We start from the raw sequence: 19,187 nt of genomic DNA, 5'->3' as shown, positions 1-19,187 counted from the left end.
GCACACTGCCATGTGAGCTGGTTTCGGACGAGTCCGAATTAGAGGCTGTGGAGTAGGGTGGTGCGGTGCCTGCCAGTCCTTTTTGGGGCATTGTTCTCTGTTGATTATGCAGCCAACGGAAGGTGTCTCAGCCTTGTGGTCAGATAGGTAAAACCACTTGGCTACTTGCTTCCTTTTAGCATTCCGTCCCTATCTGCCAGCCAAGCAGGTTCAACACAAGCACCTCTAACACGTAGAGCATGGAATTCCCTTGAACCTGCTTAACATTAACCTTTCACAGAGCCCTCCCCCCTTAGCCCCCCCATCATCTATTATCGTGATTATGACATCAAACCCTGACCTGGCTACTGAAAACTTAGGCCACTCCAAATCTTACTTGATAATACTATCAACCTCAGTTTCCTCAATTAAAACGAGGACAATGGGAAAGTTAAATAGATATTAGAAAATGTGCACATAAAGCCTTTGCCACAGGGCCTGATAGCTGCCCGCGTGATATATTACCAACAGAGCGATATAACTCAGGGCACCAGGCTATATCACTCAGTTGTAAAAACGCATGATGGGATGATCTTAGTCATTGTTAACCCAATGAATGCTTTGTCCAGAAAGTAGACGCATCATGGATGCTCAGTTACAATTTGCTGTACACATCAATGCTTACGCTTCCTACCTAAAGAAGTCAAAGGAGAGATGTGGAGATCACCCCTAGCTGTCATTTGTTCCGCCCTTTTTCTTGTGCTCATTGCGGATCAGGAGCTGCACGCCTCCGATCATGAGAGCTTGGTCACCACCGCGCGCACCCCTAACAGACGCAGTTCTCTTCTGCTCAAGCTCTTCAGGGGTGGATTTGTAAGGAGCCCATTCTTCAGTTAGGCAGAGAAAGCGACAACATTTTAAAAACAGAAAGATTACTTTTTATTTCTTTTTAATGCTATATTTTCTCGCCTGATTTTCAGCTAGCATTTTTGGGGTGAAAAGAACGACCTGATTATGATTTATTTCTATGCTATTATTAAAACTTGCGAACCTGTAAGAGAATTCCAGGAGATTTTCCTTGATGGCTTCGGCATCATTATCTTGGTCTGCATCCAGTCCTCATTAGGAAGGCATTAAAGTAATCGCTGTGGCAGCCAGGTGTTTGAATACTGTTACATCATTTGGCCCAGACTTTACAACTCATTTTCTCTGGGCAGATCTACCCCGCTATTCTCTATTAAAAAAGCACCTAACTACTCAGTGGCTGGAGAAGGAGCAACTTAATTAGGGGCTACCCCAAATGATCGAGCGTTTCGTGAAGAACAGGAGAAGTCATTTAGTGTGTGGTAAAACCTTGCGAGCAATTTGAAATCAAGATCTTTTTTGATAGCAAGCAAGACAGCGCTTGCGTAAATGAAAGGCCCAGGATGTGTAAGGGAAGTTAATACCGACTAAGTCCGTTGCTGTGGGTCCTGATTCATGATGACTTTATGGGACAGATAGGACTTTCCCAATACTATTTCCCAGGCTGCAACCTTCCTGGAAACTGATGGCCGCATTTTCTTACAGCGGAGCCACGGGAGGTTTCACCCAGTGCCTTCCATGAAGCAGTGAAATGTTTCCCCACGGCACCACCAGGCTCCCTAAAGGAGACCGCTGTCTAGCGCCTAGTCAAAAAGACAACACAACCAAACTCGGTGCCATCAGGTCCATTCCAAGTCTCACCAACCTGGTAGGACAGGGTGGAACTGCCCTGTAAGGTTTCCAAGGCTGTGAATCTTCATGGAAGCAGATGGCCTTGTCTTTTTCCCGTTGAGAGGCTGGTGGATTTGAACCACGTACCTCTTGGTTAATAGCCAACTGCTTATTAAGTACTGTTCTAAGGTTCCTTCCATTAGTAAGATGCAAATCAAAACCACAATGTGATATCACCTTATCCCTATTAGAGTGCTAGTGATTAAAAATTAAAAAGCGTAACAAGTCTCGATGAGGCTATGGAGAGACTGGACTTGGCTCGTGGGAACGTAAACTGGTACAGCTGCTGTGGAAATTAGTTTGGCAGTTTCCCCAAAATACTTGAACACAGAATTACCATGTGACCCAGTCATCCCAATCCTATATCTCAGAAAAAAACTGAAGGCGGCAATGCAAAGGGAAATTTACACCCAGCCATTTTCAGAATAGCTGAAAGAGAGGGACAGCCGAATGGCTGTCGACAGGTGAGTGGCACACCGACTGCAAGACCTCAGCCCTGAAGAGAGGGGAGTGCGGTGCAGCCCCACGCCGTGGCCTGGTGACGGCCCCGAGAACATGCTGCGTGAAGTCAGTCAGCGGCGAAAGGCCACATACTGATGATTTCACTGAGGTGCAGTACGTGAACATGTAGAAACTAAAGATTAGCTATGGTCACCACAGGTGGGCTGGAGGGCAGGTTGGGGGGGGGCAGTTTCATTTAGGGAGGTATCTTAGGTATTTAGTGCAGCTGTTCCAGAACTATCACAGATGTGTTCTCTGACCAGCTCGATGCCAGCTTGAACACGTCAGGGCCTGGCCTCCCATGAAGATCTCCGTTTTTCTTGGCATCCATCTTCCCCTGAGTCTAGGAAGTCCTAAGCGCAGGGACCCCCAGGTCCAAAGCCAGCTTCTCTTTTGTAGTAGTAGTCCTCTTCTACTTGCTTCCCTGGTAACGTAGTGGTTACATATTAGGCTGCGATCTACAAGGTTAGCAGTTCAAAACCACCAGCAGCTCTGGGGGAGAAAGACGGGGCTTTCTCCTCTCGCAGACAGTTACTGTCTCAGAAACTCATGGGGCAGTTGCTGTGAGTTGTCATTGCCTTGATGGCAGTGACTTTGGTTTTGATGTGGAAGATAAAAGTGATACAGGCTGCACCTAAGGAAATTTCCTTTACATATGTGTTAGGTCAGGTTGACTAGAGAAACAAATCTAGTGATGCTCATACAGGTTTGAGAGAGCTTTTTATCAAGAAGTAATTATATATCAAGCAAGCATCCCAGCCCAGTCCAACTCAAATCCGTAAGTCTGATACTAGCCCATAAGTCCCTCTCCAGACTCTCAGGAAGGTCACAGGCCAGTGGGTACACAGTTGTGGCCACAGCCCAGGGCTCACGCAGGTCTCAGTGTGGCTCATCAATCAGAAGGTGAAGGCAGAGAGAGGGTGGAGGTACCTAGGGCCCCCCTGAAGAGAAGGCCAGACCCACAAGGAGGTACCACCAAGCTGTGACTTGATTAACAGACTAGACTCCACCCCTGTACTTTTCTTTATCAAGTTGATATGAAATCATGTCACTACCACAACATAGGACCAGGGTAGTGTTGCGTGGCATAGGGGTTACGTATTGGACTGTCAACAGCAAGGTCAGCAGTTTGAAACCGTCTTGGAAATGCAGAGGGTCACTGTTACCCCGTCCAATCAACTAGACAGCAGTGTTTTGTTTTGGTGTAGGCCACCCTCGCGCTGTCTCATTAACGTGACCTCATCCTGCCTCAGTGACACATGAAACCAAGCACCAGACCTACTGCCATTGACGCAATTCCAAAACTCAAACTTTGGGTTCAAACGGTGGACCATTCAGTTGGTCCAGTGCACTGAAGAAGAGCAATGATGGGGCATTGAATCATAAATGTGGAAGTTCTGTTGGCAAATGGTTTGGGATGTATATTTCTCCCACGGTTGAAGAAGGAAAAACTTCCTTATGGAATGCATGCCATTCCACTCTGCCACACACGGGGTTCTCACGAGTCGGAACCAACTCGAGGGCAACTCCTGGTGTCACGTCCCAGAAACCAGGTAAGGTGCACTGAGGTGTTCAGTGGTTGCTTTATATCAGAGGAGAGAAAGATAACGTTGAGATTTTCTTTGCTAGTTTGGCACAAAGAAAGTATTAGAAAGCTTGCAGGAGAGGAACGTTTGCTATAAGGTCTGGTCGCTTCCTCCCTAGTAAAGAATTTCAAGACTCGAATTTGGCTTTTCAATCAGAAATGTTGCACAGAAATGAGGTTTCCAACGAAAACCTGGTAATGCTGTTGGACTGTTCCACAATGCTAATCACAGGTTGGCAGTTCAAACCGAGAGTTGCTCCTGTAAAGATTGACAGCAGGAGCTGGGACCCGGCGGCTTACTGGCTGTCTAAAACCCCAACCAAACCCACTCTTGTTGAGTCAATTCCAAATCATTGCGACTTGAGAGGCCAGGTCGAACTGCCCTATGCATTTCCAAGACTAACTCCTTGAACTGAGAACCTTCCAGTTCTCAGCCCCGTGCAGAACCACAATGCCACCAGGGGCTTCTGGGGACCGTATCAGGCCGGCCAACTCCTCAATCCCAGCCAACATCACGCACCTCACCAAAGAGAAGCAGCCCCACTCACCACAGCAGTCGTGAGTGAATGACGTGTTTGACCAGTATGGCCCACAAATGCTGTTCTACATACCCAGTGGGCCAAGGCAGAAGGAAGGTTCCCCACCCCTGACTTGCAGCCTCAGAAACCCTATACAGGGGTCACTCTGAGCTTGGATGAACCTGATGGCAGTGGTGGGTGACCAGACACACCTACCTGTCCGACTGTCAAGTAGGCTAGAGGAGTAGAGCTGGATGTGAGGGTGGTGCCTCTGTGTGAAGGGGAATGAATGGAAGAGTCCATTTGGTTTCCACTCCTGGAGATTACAGACACAGAAGCGGGGTGGTGGGGCAGCATGACCTGTAGTCATCTCTTACATGGTTTTCTGCCTTAGCAAGCCTGTCATTGTCGGGCTGGTGCCCCCTCAGAACGTAATGTCCATCACCTTCTATCCTTCACCTGGCTCTTCAGGGCTTGTCCTCATCCACGCACGAAGTGGACTGGGTCAAGAGTAAATTTGCCCCTGCACTTAGCTGCATGTTATCATCCCTTATACAAGGAGACTTCTTCAAGTTCATGGGGAAATTCTGTTATCTTTTGATTCTTCCACAAACTCTCTGAAGCCCATTTGTACATCTCTCTCGAGCTGCCTAAAACCACAGGAGGAGCAGGACTTGTTCTGTGGGGCGGCACTTCGCCCCTTTGGCTTTCTTGTCATGGTGCTTCACACACACACCCCCTTTTTTTGTTGCCGTTTCCTCTGTTTAAGCCTTTTCTCCTAATAAGAAGGGGCTTCACAAAGTTCATGGAAAAGTGGAATTAAAAGGTAATGGCATTTGCTCATGAAATTTTTGAAGTCCCCTTGAGATATTCCACCAGTTGACATTGAGCTAATGACAGAAGACGCCTGTGAAGTTCTCTCTCCTTCCTCGGGGTATTAGGATCTATGACAATATTTGGTAATTCCCTTCCAGGACTGATTTCTAAAACAAATTGATAAAGTTCTATGCAGTTTCCTCTTCGCCTTTCCCTTATAGTGGATTTTGGTATCTGCCCATGGCTTTGTGGTCTGAATATGCTGACCCAAGTTGATTGAGAAACTTCCTCTTCTTGAGAAACATTTCCCCCCCTTAAAAAGCCAAACCCTTTATTAAAATGACAAAATGGCACTTTTAAAATGTCATCCTAGAAATACTGCAATCCCAGCAAGATGTAGAGAAAGAAAACGCATATAAAGTGAATGATGACTGACTTCCTGTTATTAGTCTGTGGACAGCCTGTCTTGGGCACCCGGACAGCTCTCCTAAATGCCCATTTTTGATCTTCCAAACATTTCTGCTCCCCATGGTCACACGTGGTGCAGGAGTTAGACGAGGGAGCAGGAAGCAGTATGAGTTGGCTCTAAGCATTATTGTGTGGTGAAATTTGATCTAGCTCTGGGAGCTAATGATACCTCCTTTCTGACTGATGGGTTTCACTTCTTGAAAAGATGCAGCCTGGAGTTTCTGCTCAAGCTCCCCTTTGGAGGCCAGTTGACTTCCAAAACGTGTGGATACTTGCAGACCTAGGCTGCTGGCCCTTTTCGAATTTAAATGGAAAGCAAATACCACACGCAATCCAGACCTGAGCGTGCACCACGAAGGCACATAGAACACCGAGTCCGATAGTGCGGGGTAACGGGAGATTAATAGCTGTGATTTTTCTTTATAAGAAAGCGGAAGTTTTGTCTGGGATTGGAATTAGAATAGCTTTTCATCTTGCGCTGAGTCTGGCAGGGGTTCTGAATCTGTGCATGTGTTTTAGTAAGATATCACTCATATACCGTGCAGCTAATCCATGTAAAGTGTACAGTTCTGTGGTTTTCCTTATAGTCACAGGCATGCGCAGTTACCACCTCAGTCAGTTTTGAACATTACCATTGTTCCACATAGACACTTCATTTCCTTTAGCTAACCCCCCACCCCCCAGCCATCCCCCAGTCCTAAGTGACCGCTCATCTCCCTTTGGTCTCTGTTCATTGCCTGTCCTGGACACTGTGGAAATGGACTCATATCGTATGTGGCCTTCTGTGACTGGCTTCTTTCATTTAGCATTATAATTCCAGGACTCATGTATATGATTTCTAGGCATCCTGGTCGCATAGTGCTTACGAGTTGGGCTGCTAACCACAAGGTCAGCAGTTCAAAACCAGCAACCGCTGTGAAGGAGCGATATGAGGCTTTCTACTGCTGTAAAGAATTAGAGCCTCTGAAACGCACAGGGGCAGTTTGACTCTGTCCCATAGGGTCGCTCTGAGTTGGCATCCACTCGATGGCAGAAAGTTTGGTTTGGGTTTGGCATATGATTTCATGTACAAGTACTTCATTCTTTTTGTGGCCAAATAAGCCAATTGTGTCCATATGCTACCTTTTCTTTATGCATTCATCAGCTGATGGGTGTTTGGTTATATCTACCTTTTAGCTATTATGAACATTCTTGTGCATGATATTACATGGACGGATATTTGAATTTCTAGTGACGGTATACTTAGAAAGGAGTGGCATTGCTGGGTCATAAAAATGATAACTCTGTGTTCGACTGTTTGGGGAGCTATCCATTTTCCAAAGGGCCTGCATCATTTTACATTCCTGTCAGCAGTGCATGAGGGTCCCAGTTTCTCCACCTCCTTGCCCACACCTTTTATTCTCTGGCTTCTTGTTCTAGTCATCCGAGTAGGAGTGCACTGGTATCTCCGTGGGTTTAGATTTTAATGTCTGTGATGGCTAATGAAGTTGTGCAGTGTGCCATGCATGTTTCTTATTTGGAGAAAGAGCTTTTCAGAGTCTCTGACCATTTTTAATTGGGTTAGTTGTCTTTTTATTATTGAGTCTTAAGGAAATTCCTTATCAACATGATTTATGGATAGTGATATAAGAAATCTTTAACAAAGACTAGCAACCCTAATCAAGCAACACATAAAAATAGTCATTCTTCCTCACCGCCTAGAGCTGCAAAAGGAGGGGCCGGAGATCATCAGGCCCCTCCACTCACGGCTGCCCTGTAGTGACCAGCCAGTCTGGGCTCAAACTCTCCACCCACGTGTGGTAGCATTTACATAGTTTCTTGTCAACCTGAAGACATAAAAGTGTAAGGGTGAAGTTGAGCTGTCAATCAGGTCCCAGCCTGACGGTGCCTCCTTGTGGGCATGGCCTCCTCATGAAGGAGGGTCCTGGTAACCTCCCCTCTTTCTCTCTGCCTTCACCTTCCCGCTGGTGAGCCAGGCTGAGAACTGCAGAGTCCTGTGATGCTTTCGCCACCTTTGGACCCACCAGCCTCTGATCTCCTTGCATTCTGCATCATTGCATGTGGCTGTGTGAATCTGAAGAGGGACTTGTGGACTAATATCAGACTTATGGACTAGTATTGGGCATACAGACTTGATCTGAATTGGACTGGGATGTTTGCTTGATGTATAATTTGCCTCTTGATATAAAGCTCCTTTTTGAACAAAATCATTGGGGGCTCATACAACTCATCATAATCCGTACATCCATCCATTGTGTCAAGCACATTTGTTGCCATCATCATTCTTAAAGCATTTGCTTTCTACTTGAGCCCTTGGTATCAGCTCCTCATTTTCCCCCTAACTCCCCGCTCCCCAATCCCTCATGAGCCCTTGATAATTTATAAATTATTATTTTATCATGTCCTACACTGACTGATATCTCCCTTCACCCACTTTTCTGTTGTCTATCCACCAGGGAAAGGGTTATATGTAGATCCCTGTAATCGGTTCCCCATTTCCATCCCACCTTCCCTTCACCCTCCCGATATCGACACTCTCATCATTGGTCCTGAAGGGATCATCCGCCCTGGATTCCCTGTGTTTCCAGTTTCTGTCTGTACCAGTGTACATCCTCTGGCCTATCCCACTTTGTAAGGTAGAATTGGGATTATGATAGTGGGGAGGGGGGAAGTATTTAAAATCTGGAGGAAAGTTGTATGTTTCATGGTTGCTACACTGTACCCTGACTGGTTCATCTCCTCCCTGTGACCCTTCTGTATGAGGGTGTCCAGTTGTCTACAGATGTGTCTTGGGTCCCCACTCTGCACTGCCCCTCATTCTCAATGACGTGGTTTTTTGTTCTTTGATGCCTGATACTTGATCCCTTCGACACCTTGTGATCACACAGGCTGGTGTGCTTCTTCCATGTGGACTTTGTGCTTCTCAGCTAGATGGCCACTTGTTTACCTTTAAGCCTTTAAGACCCCAGACGCTATATCTTTTGAAAGCTGGGCACCATCAGCTTTCTTCACCACTTCTGCTTATCCACCCATTTGTCTTCAGTGATCGTGTCAGGAAGGTGAAAGCTCCTTCTTCTACTTAAAAAATAATGACCATCATACACCATGATCACCTAGGACTTATCTCACGAATTCAGGTTTAGTTTAACATCTGAAATACAATTAATATAAGGCACCAAATCAATTTATTACAAGGCAAGAAGCATATATGAGACCTCTCTAAAAATGGATATTAAAAAAGCACAGACTCTGGAGAAAATGATAAATCTATCTGTGTTCAAATTTTAAGCTTCTGTTCTTTGAAAGATATAAATAAAGTGGTAGATGAGACAAGGTGGAAGGGAAAAAAGGAGGGTCGAGGGAGAAGACATTGGCTTATCATCTTTGATAAAAGCTTGTCAGGATCGTGTAAAGAGCCCGATAGAACAAAGTGGCAAACACTGCAGTAGAAAGGGGGCTTTCTCACAGAAGAGGGGAAATGGGTGGCCAAGAAACACACGAAGAAGATGCTAAGCATAGTTGCTTACCTGGAATTGCAAATTGTAACCACCATGAGATTCCTCTGTATGCATGCAGTTGAAACAATATTTGGACTCCGATGCTATCAGGTGATAAAGGAACAGACCGAAGTGTGGCTGTGTGCTCAGGAGGCCAGATGCCCCATACGGAGTGGGCATCTGTGCCATCTGGGTCATAGCTTCTAAGAGGCCTTCCTTACCCTCCTGCCACCTTCACCTGCCTCCTGTACGTTTTCAGGACCATGAGCACATCTCCACTCTTAGTCTTATTTTTTAACCAGTTCGAGGCTGCTTTTTACCAATTGCATGGCTTCCCCTTTGGTTTTTCTGTGCTCAGCAAGACCAGGCCTCATCAACAAAGTCACAGCAGAAGGAATCAATCCCTACTGAAGCCCTATCTCAAAAATTATTTAAAGAGTGATAAAATTATTATACGAATAGATACCACATTATAGGCTTGAAGAAAAAAAAGACTGCCCTGGAAGAGAAATATATTCTGCTAAAATAGTGCTGTGCTGAAGTAGTATTTATTAAAATGGGATCTTCCCCAGCAATTATTTGGATAGCAGAGACTGACGCCCTGTTCCCTGATGTGTCATAGGATGTGAACATAGGATAAAGTGCTGAACCGACTCAACTCTGACTTGTGCCTTTATCCTGTTGCTTTCAAAACCAGCCCTCGTCAGTCACTGAAGGCAGAAGTATTACATTAGTTTGCCTTTTGTTTTAAAGCCTACGTTTCAATGTTCAGGTGTTTTTAGGGAGCATATAAGCAGGGATAAATAGGTCCAGGTTGTTGTCACTATATTTGATTGCGACAAATAGATGATGGTGTTTAACATTTCTTTTGTGCCAGGAATTATGTTTAATATCCTGTAGGAGTTCTTCCTCCGGTTCACCCCCACCCCAGGCTTTCCTTGGGGCTCCAAGACATCTCTGCAGCTCAAAGCAGATGAGCACAGTTCCTTTCCTTTGATGCCTTTCGGGCCTCACTCCTTGCTTGTTCCACTCGTTATTCTACAGTCTCTGTGAACGCTTGTGTTTCAGTTTGCCTTGTAGAGAGGTGGACACAGATGACCCACATCTAAGGGTGGACGAAAGGAGCCTGGTGGTGTAGGTGATTATGTGTTGGACTGCTAACCACAAGGTCAGCAGTTTGAAATCACCAGCTTCTCCAAGGGAGAAAGGTGAGACTTTCTGCTCCCATGAAGATTTGCCGGCCAAGAAACCCACACGGACAGTTCTACTCTGCCCTGTAGGGTCACTGTGAGTTGAAATTGACTCAATGGAAGAGAATTTGGTTGGTTTGTTGAATTTTTTTTTGGAAGGACGGGCGATAGAATTCTTTTACTTCTTAATCCTAAACTTGAGAAACAATAACTTCCACAGCATTCCACTCTTGTGCTAGTTTCAACAATTTGCTGCAGTGACCACACAAGATTCACAAACAGTCCTTAACGGTTAGGGAGCATTATTCGGGAAGCTGACAGGCTACAAAATGTTAAAGATACAGTTCTTTGGTCATAGTGCCTCTTCTCAGCCATGCTCAGCCTCTCAGTCCAGTGGTCCCTTGGCCTCTGCCTCCATGAGCCTCACTGGCTCATCGAGACCCCACTGCTCTGTCTCATGGTCTCTCTGTGGCTGCTAAGTTGTATCTATGTCATGGCCTTGTTGCTACGACCTCTGGTGCCTCGGGTACCCCGTCACTTCTCAGCTGTGCTCCACTGGTGGCTCTTCTTTCTTCATGGCCATGCCAGTTCTGCCCCTGCTCCTGAAGTGGTTTATTCTTACATACCGGTAGAATGATAAGACTGAGCAATCCCCATGTTAGAGTCCTCTGCACCACGTTTACACACTCCAACTCATTTGCTGGCTGGGAGGCCACAAAGATTTTGGATACAAGAGTCACAATAAGCAGTTTCACCTCACACTTAATCCTCAATTTACGGAAGAGATGCCATTATTAGGCCCATTTTGGAAATGTGGAAATTGGGGCTTAGAAAAGCAAAGTGATTTTGCCCAATGGCACATGGCTAGTAAACATTGGGACGAGAAAGGAAGGTTCGAAGGAAAGGAAGGCTGGGTTGTTATTCATTTATAGCTGCTGTCCCCAATGGACAGGAATTCGAGAAATTGTGGACTTATGAAACTATTGAGTTGGAAGGCACAGGAGAAGTTGTTAATTCCTCCCTTTTGTCAAGGCATGATTCTTTCTGGACTCCTTCCAGGAGTGCTTCCAGCATGGCTCAAGGGATTAAAGAGCTTAATCTCCTGCTGGGCAGCCCTGTTCTTATAGTGATAGACAAGTCTCTACTACAAATTCACTCAGCGCTCTTCTGCTCTCTCTCTCTGTCCTTTGCACTTCTCTTTGGAGTTATGCCATCTCCCTCTCTAGTCTGGAGACATTAGGCACCGCTCTCTTGGCACTTGCCTGCCAGCTGGCTGGCCGAGGAACCAGGGGAAGGCCATGGGGTCGCGATAAAGTTGGACTGGATTCGATGGCAGTGAGTTTGGTTTTTTGAGTGTCTGATTTTGTGAGAGTTCCTGCCCTGGAGTTGATGGCAACTCATAGGGACCCTTATAAGACAGATACAACTGCCCCCGTGAGTTTCTGAGGCGAGAACTATTTGCAGGAGTAGAAAGCCCTATCTCTCTCCTGAGGAGCAGCTGGTAGTTTCGAACTGCAGGCCTGGAGGTTAGCAGCCCAGTGCATAACCAGTATGCCACCAGGGCTCCGTCCATCACCAGAGCTCCTTGTGAAGTGTGGAGCCAGTCATTTTAGAGGAAGAAGTGGGAAGCTAAGGGTTGAAGAGGCAGTCTCTCCTCCGGGAGGAAAATTCACAGACTGACATGTCAGTTAAGCTTCAAAATGCACTGAATATCATCATTTACCACCTGAAGGATTTTAGAGATGCAAGACACTCCTTTAGAACTCCCCAGGAACACCTTTACTCTGGGAGCCAAATGCAGAGCTGTGGGCCACATCATGCCTCCTTTGGAAGAATTGTAATCATTTATCATGTGGTCCCAGTCCCCCCATGGTGCTGGCAGGATTGGAGGGACAAGACTTGAAACACCTTACGGCTTCATCGCACACAGTCGGCAGAATCCAATGGCCAGGGAAGCTCAAGAGGGAAAGCAACGAGCATGATTTTAAATTTTTAATTATCAAAAGTTTCTTGGTTCTGTTGTCCAAAGGAAACAATTGTGTTTATTTTCTGTATACAGATATGTCTCCCAAGAGCATGTAAGAAAATTTCATGTGGTAGGCAAAAATGTAACAATCCTGTTTTCACTCTTTTCCCCCATAAAAAATGTGCCATATTAGCATATCATAGATCTATTACTGTTGAATGGAGTGGTCAGTATTTTTCTCAGGTTTAATATTTAATATAGAATGTTTTCACACGAAAGCAATGGTTCTTTGGACAGTTTGTGTGTGTTTGTGTGTGTGTGTGTGTGTAAAGGGGTGCTGAGACCAAATAGTTGAAGAGTCAATAGCCTTGGGTGCCAGCTCAGAGTTGGTGGTCTGCAGTGTTGTCTCTGGGAGCCACTGCCTGTCCCAGCGAGTTGCCGTGCTTCTGTGTAACTCTCTGAAAGTGCCTGGCTGGTGAGCTCTCTGTGTGTCCTCTGGTTCCTAGGGGGGGAAAAAAGGAAAGAAAAGAAAGTTTCATGTGGAAATCTCCACTTTATTGAGAATGAGCAGATGGCACTTACATTAGAAGGAGACAAGTATATGTTCTTCCTCTGGGGAGGCAAAGTGGACAAATAGGTGTTTTCCCTTCACAGGTTTTGTGTTAGTCCGGGTAGACTAGAGAAACAAATCCAGGGAGACACTCATATGTGTCTAAGAAAGAACTTTACATAAAAGAGCATTGTATATTGAGAAAACATCCCACCCCAGTCCAGATCAAGTCCATAAGTCTGATATTAGCTCATATGCCCGATACCAGTCTATAAATTCCTCTTCAGACACACACTCCACATGCAACGATGCCGAATGCAGGAAGATCACAGGCTAGCGGGTAGAGGGTCTTGTAGATCCAGTGGCAATGGAAGCATCTGAGCGCTGGTGCGGGTCTCCGTGTGTCTCCTCCAGCTCTCTGGGTGTCTCAGCAGCAGGAAAGAGAAGGCAGAGAGAGAGGGTCTGGCCTCCAGTAAGCTATTTACCTCCGTCGTGCCTCCAAATGAGGTTGTCATGCTGCGACCTGATTGACAGGCTAGACTCCACCCCTTAGCTCAGGTTGACAGGAGATTGTGTAACTTCCACACGTTTTCACAGTGCTGAATAATTTCTTAAAATTTAGTTGAAGTCAGACGTGAGTGGAGTCAAGGTGAGGGAAGCATTGCGATGAGGGTCCTAGCCGTGCATGCACGGATTTATTCTAAACAGAATGTGTCCCGGCGTGTCTCTGATCGTAACGCTCTTGTCCTCCGCACGCCTGCCGGCTGCCTGTGGTGATGCTGCGTAGTTTTCTTCGCGTCTCCAGTTCGATTTGTCTGTAGGCACTTCATCGTGATGGGTTATGGCAAATGGCATTGCCACCCCACTTCCTTTCTAGCGTCCTCTCTGTCAGTGTAGAGGAGCCCGGCAGATCTGGGTCAATTTTGTGTCCTGGCACTTTGCTGAATCCTTCTGTGCGTCCCAGTGCCTCTCTGTGTCCGCTCCGGGTGTCTGTGACGAGGAGAACCATTCCTTCCCGCCGATAGTGGCCCTGCCCACTGTGTGGTCACAGCAGATGCTGCCTTGCAAGCATTTCCACGAGGAACCTTGCCCTGTCCACCATACCGCCCCGATCGTGCACTTCAGTACTTCCTTTTGTTCCCCACACTCAGCAAACACGATCGGGTCTCTCGCAGATGCCCAAACAGCCGCTTTGCCGCACTGTAAACGGAAAAGTGTGGACTCCTTTGGGAAGGGCCCGAGCGGTGGGAACCAGCCTGCAGCAGGGTATAGACCAAGGCGGAGGCCGCATCCCGAAGCGGGAGGCTTACCTTTGCATAGCTTTCTCTCAGAAAGTTCCCTGTGCTTTCGTCGCCGCCGTCGTTTTTGACCGACCCTCGCCTTCCTCACGACCCAGCGTGTTCCCGCTTCTTCCTAGTGATTCTGAAGTTTCCGTTGTTCCATTTCTCTCCCCACAGATCACCCAGAAGACAGGATGAGCATCCAGGCCTTTACGTTGGTCTCGGCGGTGGAGCGGGAGCTGCTGATGGACGACAGAGATCGCGTCCAAATCGAGTGCGTTGAGTGTTGTGGGAAGAACCTCTACGTGGGCACCAATACCTGCTTCGTTTACCACTTCCTGTTGGAGGAGAAGACGGGGCCCACCGGGCCAGCCACATTCACTGCCACCAAACAGTTACACAGATCCCTGGGCTTCAAGAAGCCCGTGAACGAGCTGAGAGCAGCGTCGGCCCTCAACAGGCTCCTGGTGCTCTGTGACAACTGCATAACTCTGGTCAACATGATGAACCTGGAGCCCGTTCCCTCGGGGGCCCGAATCAAAGGGGCCGTGACGTTCACTTTGAACGAGAACCCTGTGAGCGGGGACCCGTTTTGTGTGGAAGTTTGTATCATTTCGGTCAAGCGCCGGACCATCCAGATGTTCCTGGTCTACGAGGACCGGGTCCAGATCGTCAAGGAAGTGTCCACTCCGGAGCAGCCCTTTGCCGTGGCCGTGGACGGCCACTTCTTGTGCCTGGCGCTGACCACGCAGTACATCATCCTGAACTACACCACGGGGGCCTCGCAGGACCTGTTTCCCTACTGCAGCGAGGAGAAGCGCCCCGTGGTGAAGCGCATAGGCCGACAGGAGTTCCTGCTGGCGGGCCCCGGAGGGCTGGGTGAGCAGCGCACTTAGCCTCACAGCCCCCCTTTACGAGCCGCCCCCCTTGGCTTCTCTCCATTGATTAATGCTGCATTCCCAAAGCGATATCTTACTCACAGCCCCCCTTTACGAGCCGTCCCCACTGGCTTCTCTCCATTGATTAATGCTGCATTCCCAAAGCGATACCTTAGTTGTGAAGAGTCCGTACCTGTGAGAAGGATTTGCCAAGAACCAGGATCTGTGGCAAAGGTCAAACAGGACAGCACTGTGGGCTGACATTTTAAGGCAGTTTGCTGGATTTATGATTGAGGAACAGAAAGAGAGTAGTCATAAAACAGTTGAATTTTATACTCAAGTGAGGTTGGAAGGGGGATCTGAGGGGAATGCACCCTTAAGTAAACTGTAAAAATCAAAATGTATACGTTTTTCTTTGTGGGATCCTTTCCTGTGGGCAGGTTTTCAGTAGTCGGTTGCTTTCACTCCTTTTTTTCCAAAAGGGGCTTGAGGTTTCTCCCTTACAAGTATTTTCCTGTGGGGAGACTTCCTTGTTATTTCACAACTTCTTACTTTATTTTCTACAACTTCATCTCACTAAAAAGATGGTGGAAGCTCGCGGGTCCCTGGAAAAGGTCTCAGGCTGTGCATGTTGCCACGGTGGTGGTTGTATGCCAGCTACCAATTCCGACTCATAACCACCTGGCAGCCGGAGTGGAACTGCCCCATAGGGTTTCCTAGATTGTGTCCTGTTATTCTTTAGGGAGGTTAGCCCTGGTGGCAGAGTGGGTTATGTGTTGGGCTGTTAACCACAAGGTTACCTGTTTGAAACCACCAGCCTCGCCAACAGAGAAAGACAAGGTTTTCTACAGCTGAAAAGAGTGACCGTCTCAGAAAGCCACAAAGGCAGTTCTTCCTTGTCCCGCAGGGCCTCTATCAGTCAGGGTGGGCTCACCGGCAGGGAGTTTGGGTTTGGTAAGTAGTCTGTATGGGAGCAGATCGCCCGGTCTTCTCTCCAGCCGATGCCTGTGGGTTTGAGCTGCTGCTCTTTCAGCTCGTAGCCAGGCACTGACCACGGAGCCGCCAGGTCCCCTGGATGTTTGTCATGCTTAGCTGCACATAGGCGTCTTGGCAGTGAGATCAGGTGTTGCTGCCAGCACATCTGAAGCACACTGCTCGGTGGTAAATGTGGTAGGGAGAGAGTGCGTAACAGAGGTGTTTATCACGAGTAAAAGAACACACGTTGTAGGTGATGTACACGCACCAGTACACACCTTAGTGCGATCACTGTATGCAGGAGGCAGGAGAAGAGCATGCTGCCTGCAGGGAGCTGGCGTGCTGGCACGGATCGTCTCGGTTGGGATTTCTGGACTGCATTATAACCTATGGGAACACTAATGCGTGTGCAGTTGAACATTGTCCAAAAGAGCATCAGGCAGCAACTGATAGATAGAAACAGTAGAAGTTACCACCGTGTACTTGGCAAAAATATAATCAGTTCTTCTTAAGTGGGTCTTCCGGCGTTTGTTTATCATTTGGTCTGAACTTCCAAATTGGCTGGTTGCCTCGCTGCTCTTTTATTCTGGTAAAATCGGCAGCTTTGAATTTTGCACGGCAGCCCTTGTTCTTGACTCTAATTTCTGCACTTTTTCTCTGAAGCGTCTCCTATGTCAGGGCCTCTGCCGGGCTCAGCCCCACAGGCCCATGTGCTGCCCAGCTTTGCGTGGTAACTCCAGGGATCCTGGCTTCACCGCAGTGAAAGCAAGCCTGGTGGTGTCATGTGCCCTGAGGGGTTAACTTGTGAGGTAAGCAGTTTGAAGCCACCAGACAGGATAAGGCTGGCTGTTTCTAGAAAGGGTTAAGGACTTGGAAACTCACAGGGACTGTTGGACTCTGCCTTATAGGGTCACTGTGAGTTGGAAGGGACTTGATGGCTGTGAGCATTGAATATATGAGGCTGGGGGAGCGTCACAGTCCCCTGTGGCTTTTTGCCTGACATGTGGCAGGATCTGCAACATGGTCCCTTTGCCCATTTTCCCTGAGCCAAATGCTCAGGCAAAGCTGGCCGGCACCGCTCCATTGCTCCACAATCACGTTTCTCCTCTCGGTTCACCGAGGCTGGCTGTTTTCAAGTGTGCTGAGAATGTAAGATGATGCTACCCTGATTCCCAGCTCTATAGCTCAGTCTGTATTTCCACTTCTGAACCCAGTTCCCAGCCTTGCACCTCGGGTTTCTCTCCTCCAGCATTTCCCACGCACTGTACTATGGTCAGGTAAATTCAAACGGTCGGTGCACCCTCTCTGACTGTGATGTTGGCAGGTGCCTCGGGTTGATTTTGACTCATAGAGACCAGACGTGCAATCTTTTCCAGGAGTGGATGACCAGCTCTTTCTCCCACAGACTCACCGGGTGGATTTGAACAGCCAGCCTTTCAGTTAGCAACTGAGCACTTAATCACAGGGCCATAAAGCTGCCAGATCCCGGGCCTTCTGACCTGTACATCATTCCGCTTCTGGAACAAAGTCAGACTGTCCTGTGATTCTGTCTTACTTTTTAGATCTTAATCACCTGGGCATCTGCCCCCCCCCCCCAATATGGTCATAGAACTTTAGCTGCTTTCTGATCTGTTAGTTCTAGAAAGGAATGAAAACCAAAGGCCCCCGCCCTTGACAGGACTTGTCCTTCCACTTGGGTCTGCCGAAATGTGTCCTCTTGATTCATCTTGCATCTGACTATCCCTTTTTGTGGTGTGTTGTTATTGTGTGCTGCTGAGTGAATTCCAACTCGGAGTGACTCTGGAGCACTGAGAAGAACTCTCCCATAGGGGAACCCCATCGCCTGTAATCTTTATGGAAGTCGGCTGTCTACAATTTCTCCCAAGGAGCTTCTTGGGTGCTCCTGAACTGCTGACCCTTTGGTTTGCAGCTGAGCACTTAACCACTTAGCCACTAGGGCACCTTTTTGTGGCCTTCGTGGGTTCATTTATTCTCTTTCAGGAAAAACTTACTCACTGCCATCAAGTCAATTTCTGATTCATAGGGACCCTGTAGGACAGGGTAGAACTGCCCCTCTGGGTTTCTGTGACTGAAACTCTTTACAGGATTAGAAAGCCTTGTCTTTCTCCAGCTGAGCAGGTGGTGGTTTTGAACCACTGGCCTTGCAGTTAGCAGCCCACCCTGTAATCACTGAGCCACCCAGGGCTCCTCCCTTTCAGGAAGATTGCTCTTACTCGTTGAGAAAGCCCTTGAATTCTCTTCCCCCATCTACAAGTGTGTGACCTACATTTCAGGAACTGCAAAACGTCACCTCTGCATCCTAATTCCTTTTGGTTTTGCTTTGATTAAAAAAAATTTTTTTTGGAACCAGTGCAATCCTCCCTTAAACCACCAGGCCCAAAGCCTCATGGTGGCTTCGACTCCCCCTTTCTCTTGCCATCCAATCAGTCAGTTGCCCAGTTTCTTGGTTCACCTCTGGAATGTCACTGCACCCACCCCCTTCTCCTGTTTATTCCCCCCCTGCCTGGCCTGCCTCCAGCCAGGTGCCTGCAGTCTGTCCCACCTTGAATGCATCTTCCACGCTCTTGGCAGATTGATCTCTGGCAAGTGTCGGCGATCATGTTACTTCATGATCAACCTGTTGCTTGTGAAATTAAGGCCGAACTACTTAGCTGAGTTTTTTATGGTAAGCTCTTTCTTTAACTTTCCGATTCTCTCCTCCCCAGTCATCTTGTCCTGCGCTGGGGAGCCTGCTCAGATGTGTACCAACACACATCTCCCTCTTCCTGATGTGCACCTCCCCCCCACTTCCCCAGCCTCGTGCCAGATTCCCTCTGTTGGTGATTTCTCTGTCCTCGTCATCTTCTCAGTTTTGCCTCCAATCAGAGCACGCAGAAAGGTTTCTGTTCATTTTTGATGTCATTAGTTTACCTGTCCTGCTCAATAATTATTTATGGATTTATCGGAACCCCTTCGCCCTGTGTGAATTCTTTGATTTACTTCTCTGTACTATCTGAGTTCTCTCCATATGACAAGCACTTGACGAGTGAGTGTAAGTTGCTGCTCAGTATACTATTTACAGATTTTCTTCAGATATGTGCTTATTTAATAACTGAGCTAGGTTTTAAATTTTTTTAGTTTATTTTCCCCTGTCCTTGCTGAGTTACTCCACAGTCACATGTGCAAGACCACAGGATAGTCATTTTCAAGAGCAGCCAAATTTAGAGGG

The 19,187-nt window shown here is 47.5% G+C and overlaps 1 protein-coding gene across 4 annotated transcripts in view; it reads left to right on the top strand.

The window, feature by feature from the left end:
* The window catches only part of TGFBRAP1 (transforming growth factor beta receptor associated protein 1), a 65,134-nt gene that overhangs the window by 9,899 nt on the left and 36,048 nt on the right, over positions 1–19,187 (top strand). For all 4 annotated transcript variants that reach the window (XM_075563338.1, XM_075563339.1, XM_075563337.1 and 1 more), the window contains one exon: positions 14,283–14,984. In XM_075563338.1, coding sequence (XP_075419453.1) covers positions 14,300–14,984 — 685 coding nt within the window. In that variant the 5' untranslated portion in view covers positions 14,283–14,299. The remainder of the gene's footprint in view (positions 1–14,282; positions 14,985–19,187) is intronic.

Source organism: Tenrec ecaudatus, chromosome 11, assembly GCF_050624435.1.
Source record: "Tenrec ecaudatus isolate mTenEca1 chromosome 11, mTenEca1.hap1, whole genome shotgun sequence".
Lineage (NCBI taxonomy): Eukaryota > Metazoa > Chordata > Mammalia > Afrosoricida > Tenrecidae > Tenrec > Tenrec ecaudatus.
The sequence above is the reverse complement of the archived record's forward strand: the minus strand, read 5'-3'. Positions and strand labels throughout refer to the sequence as shown.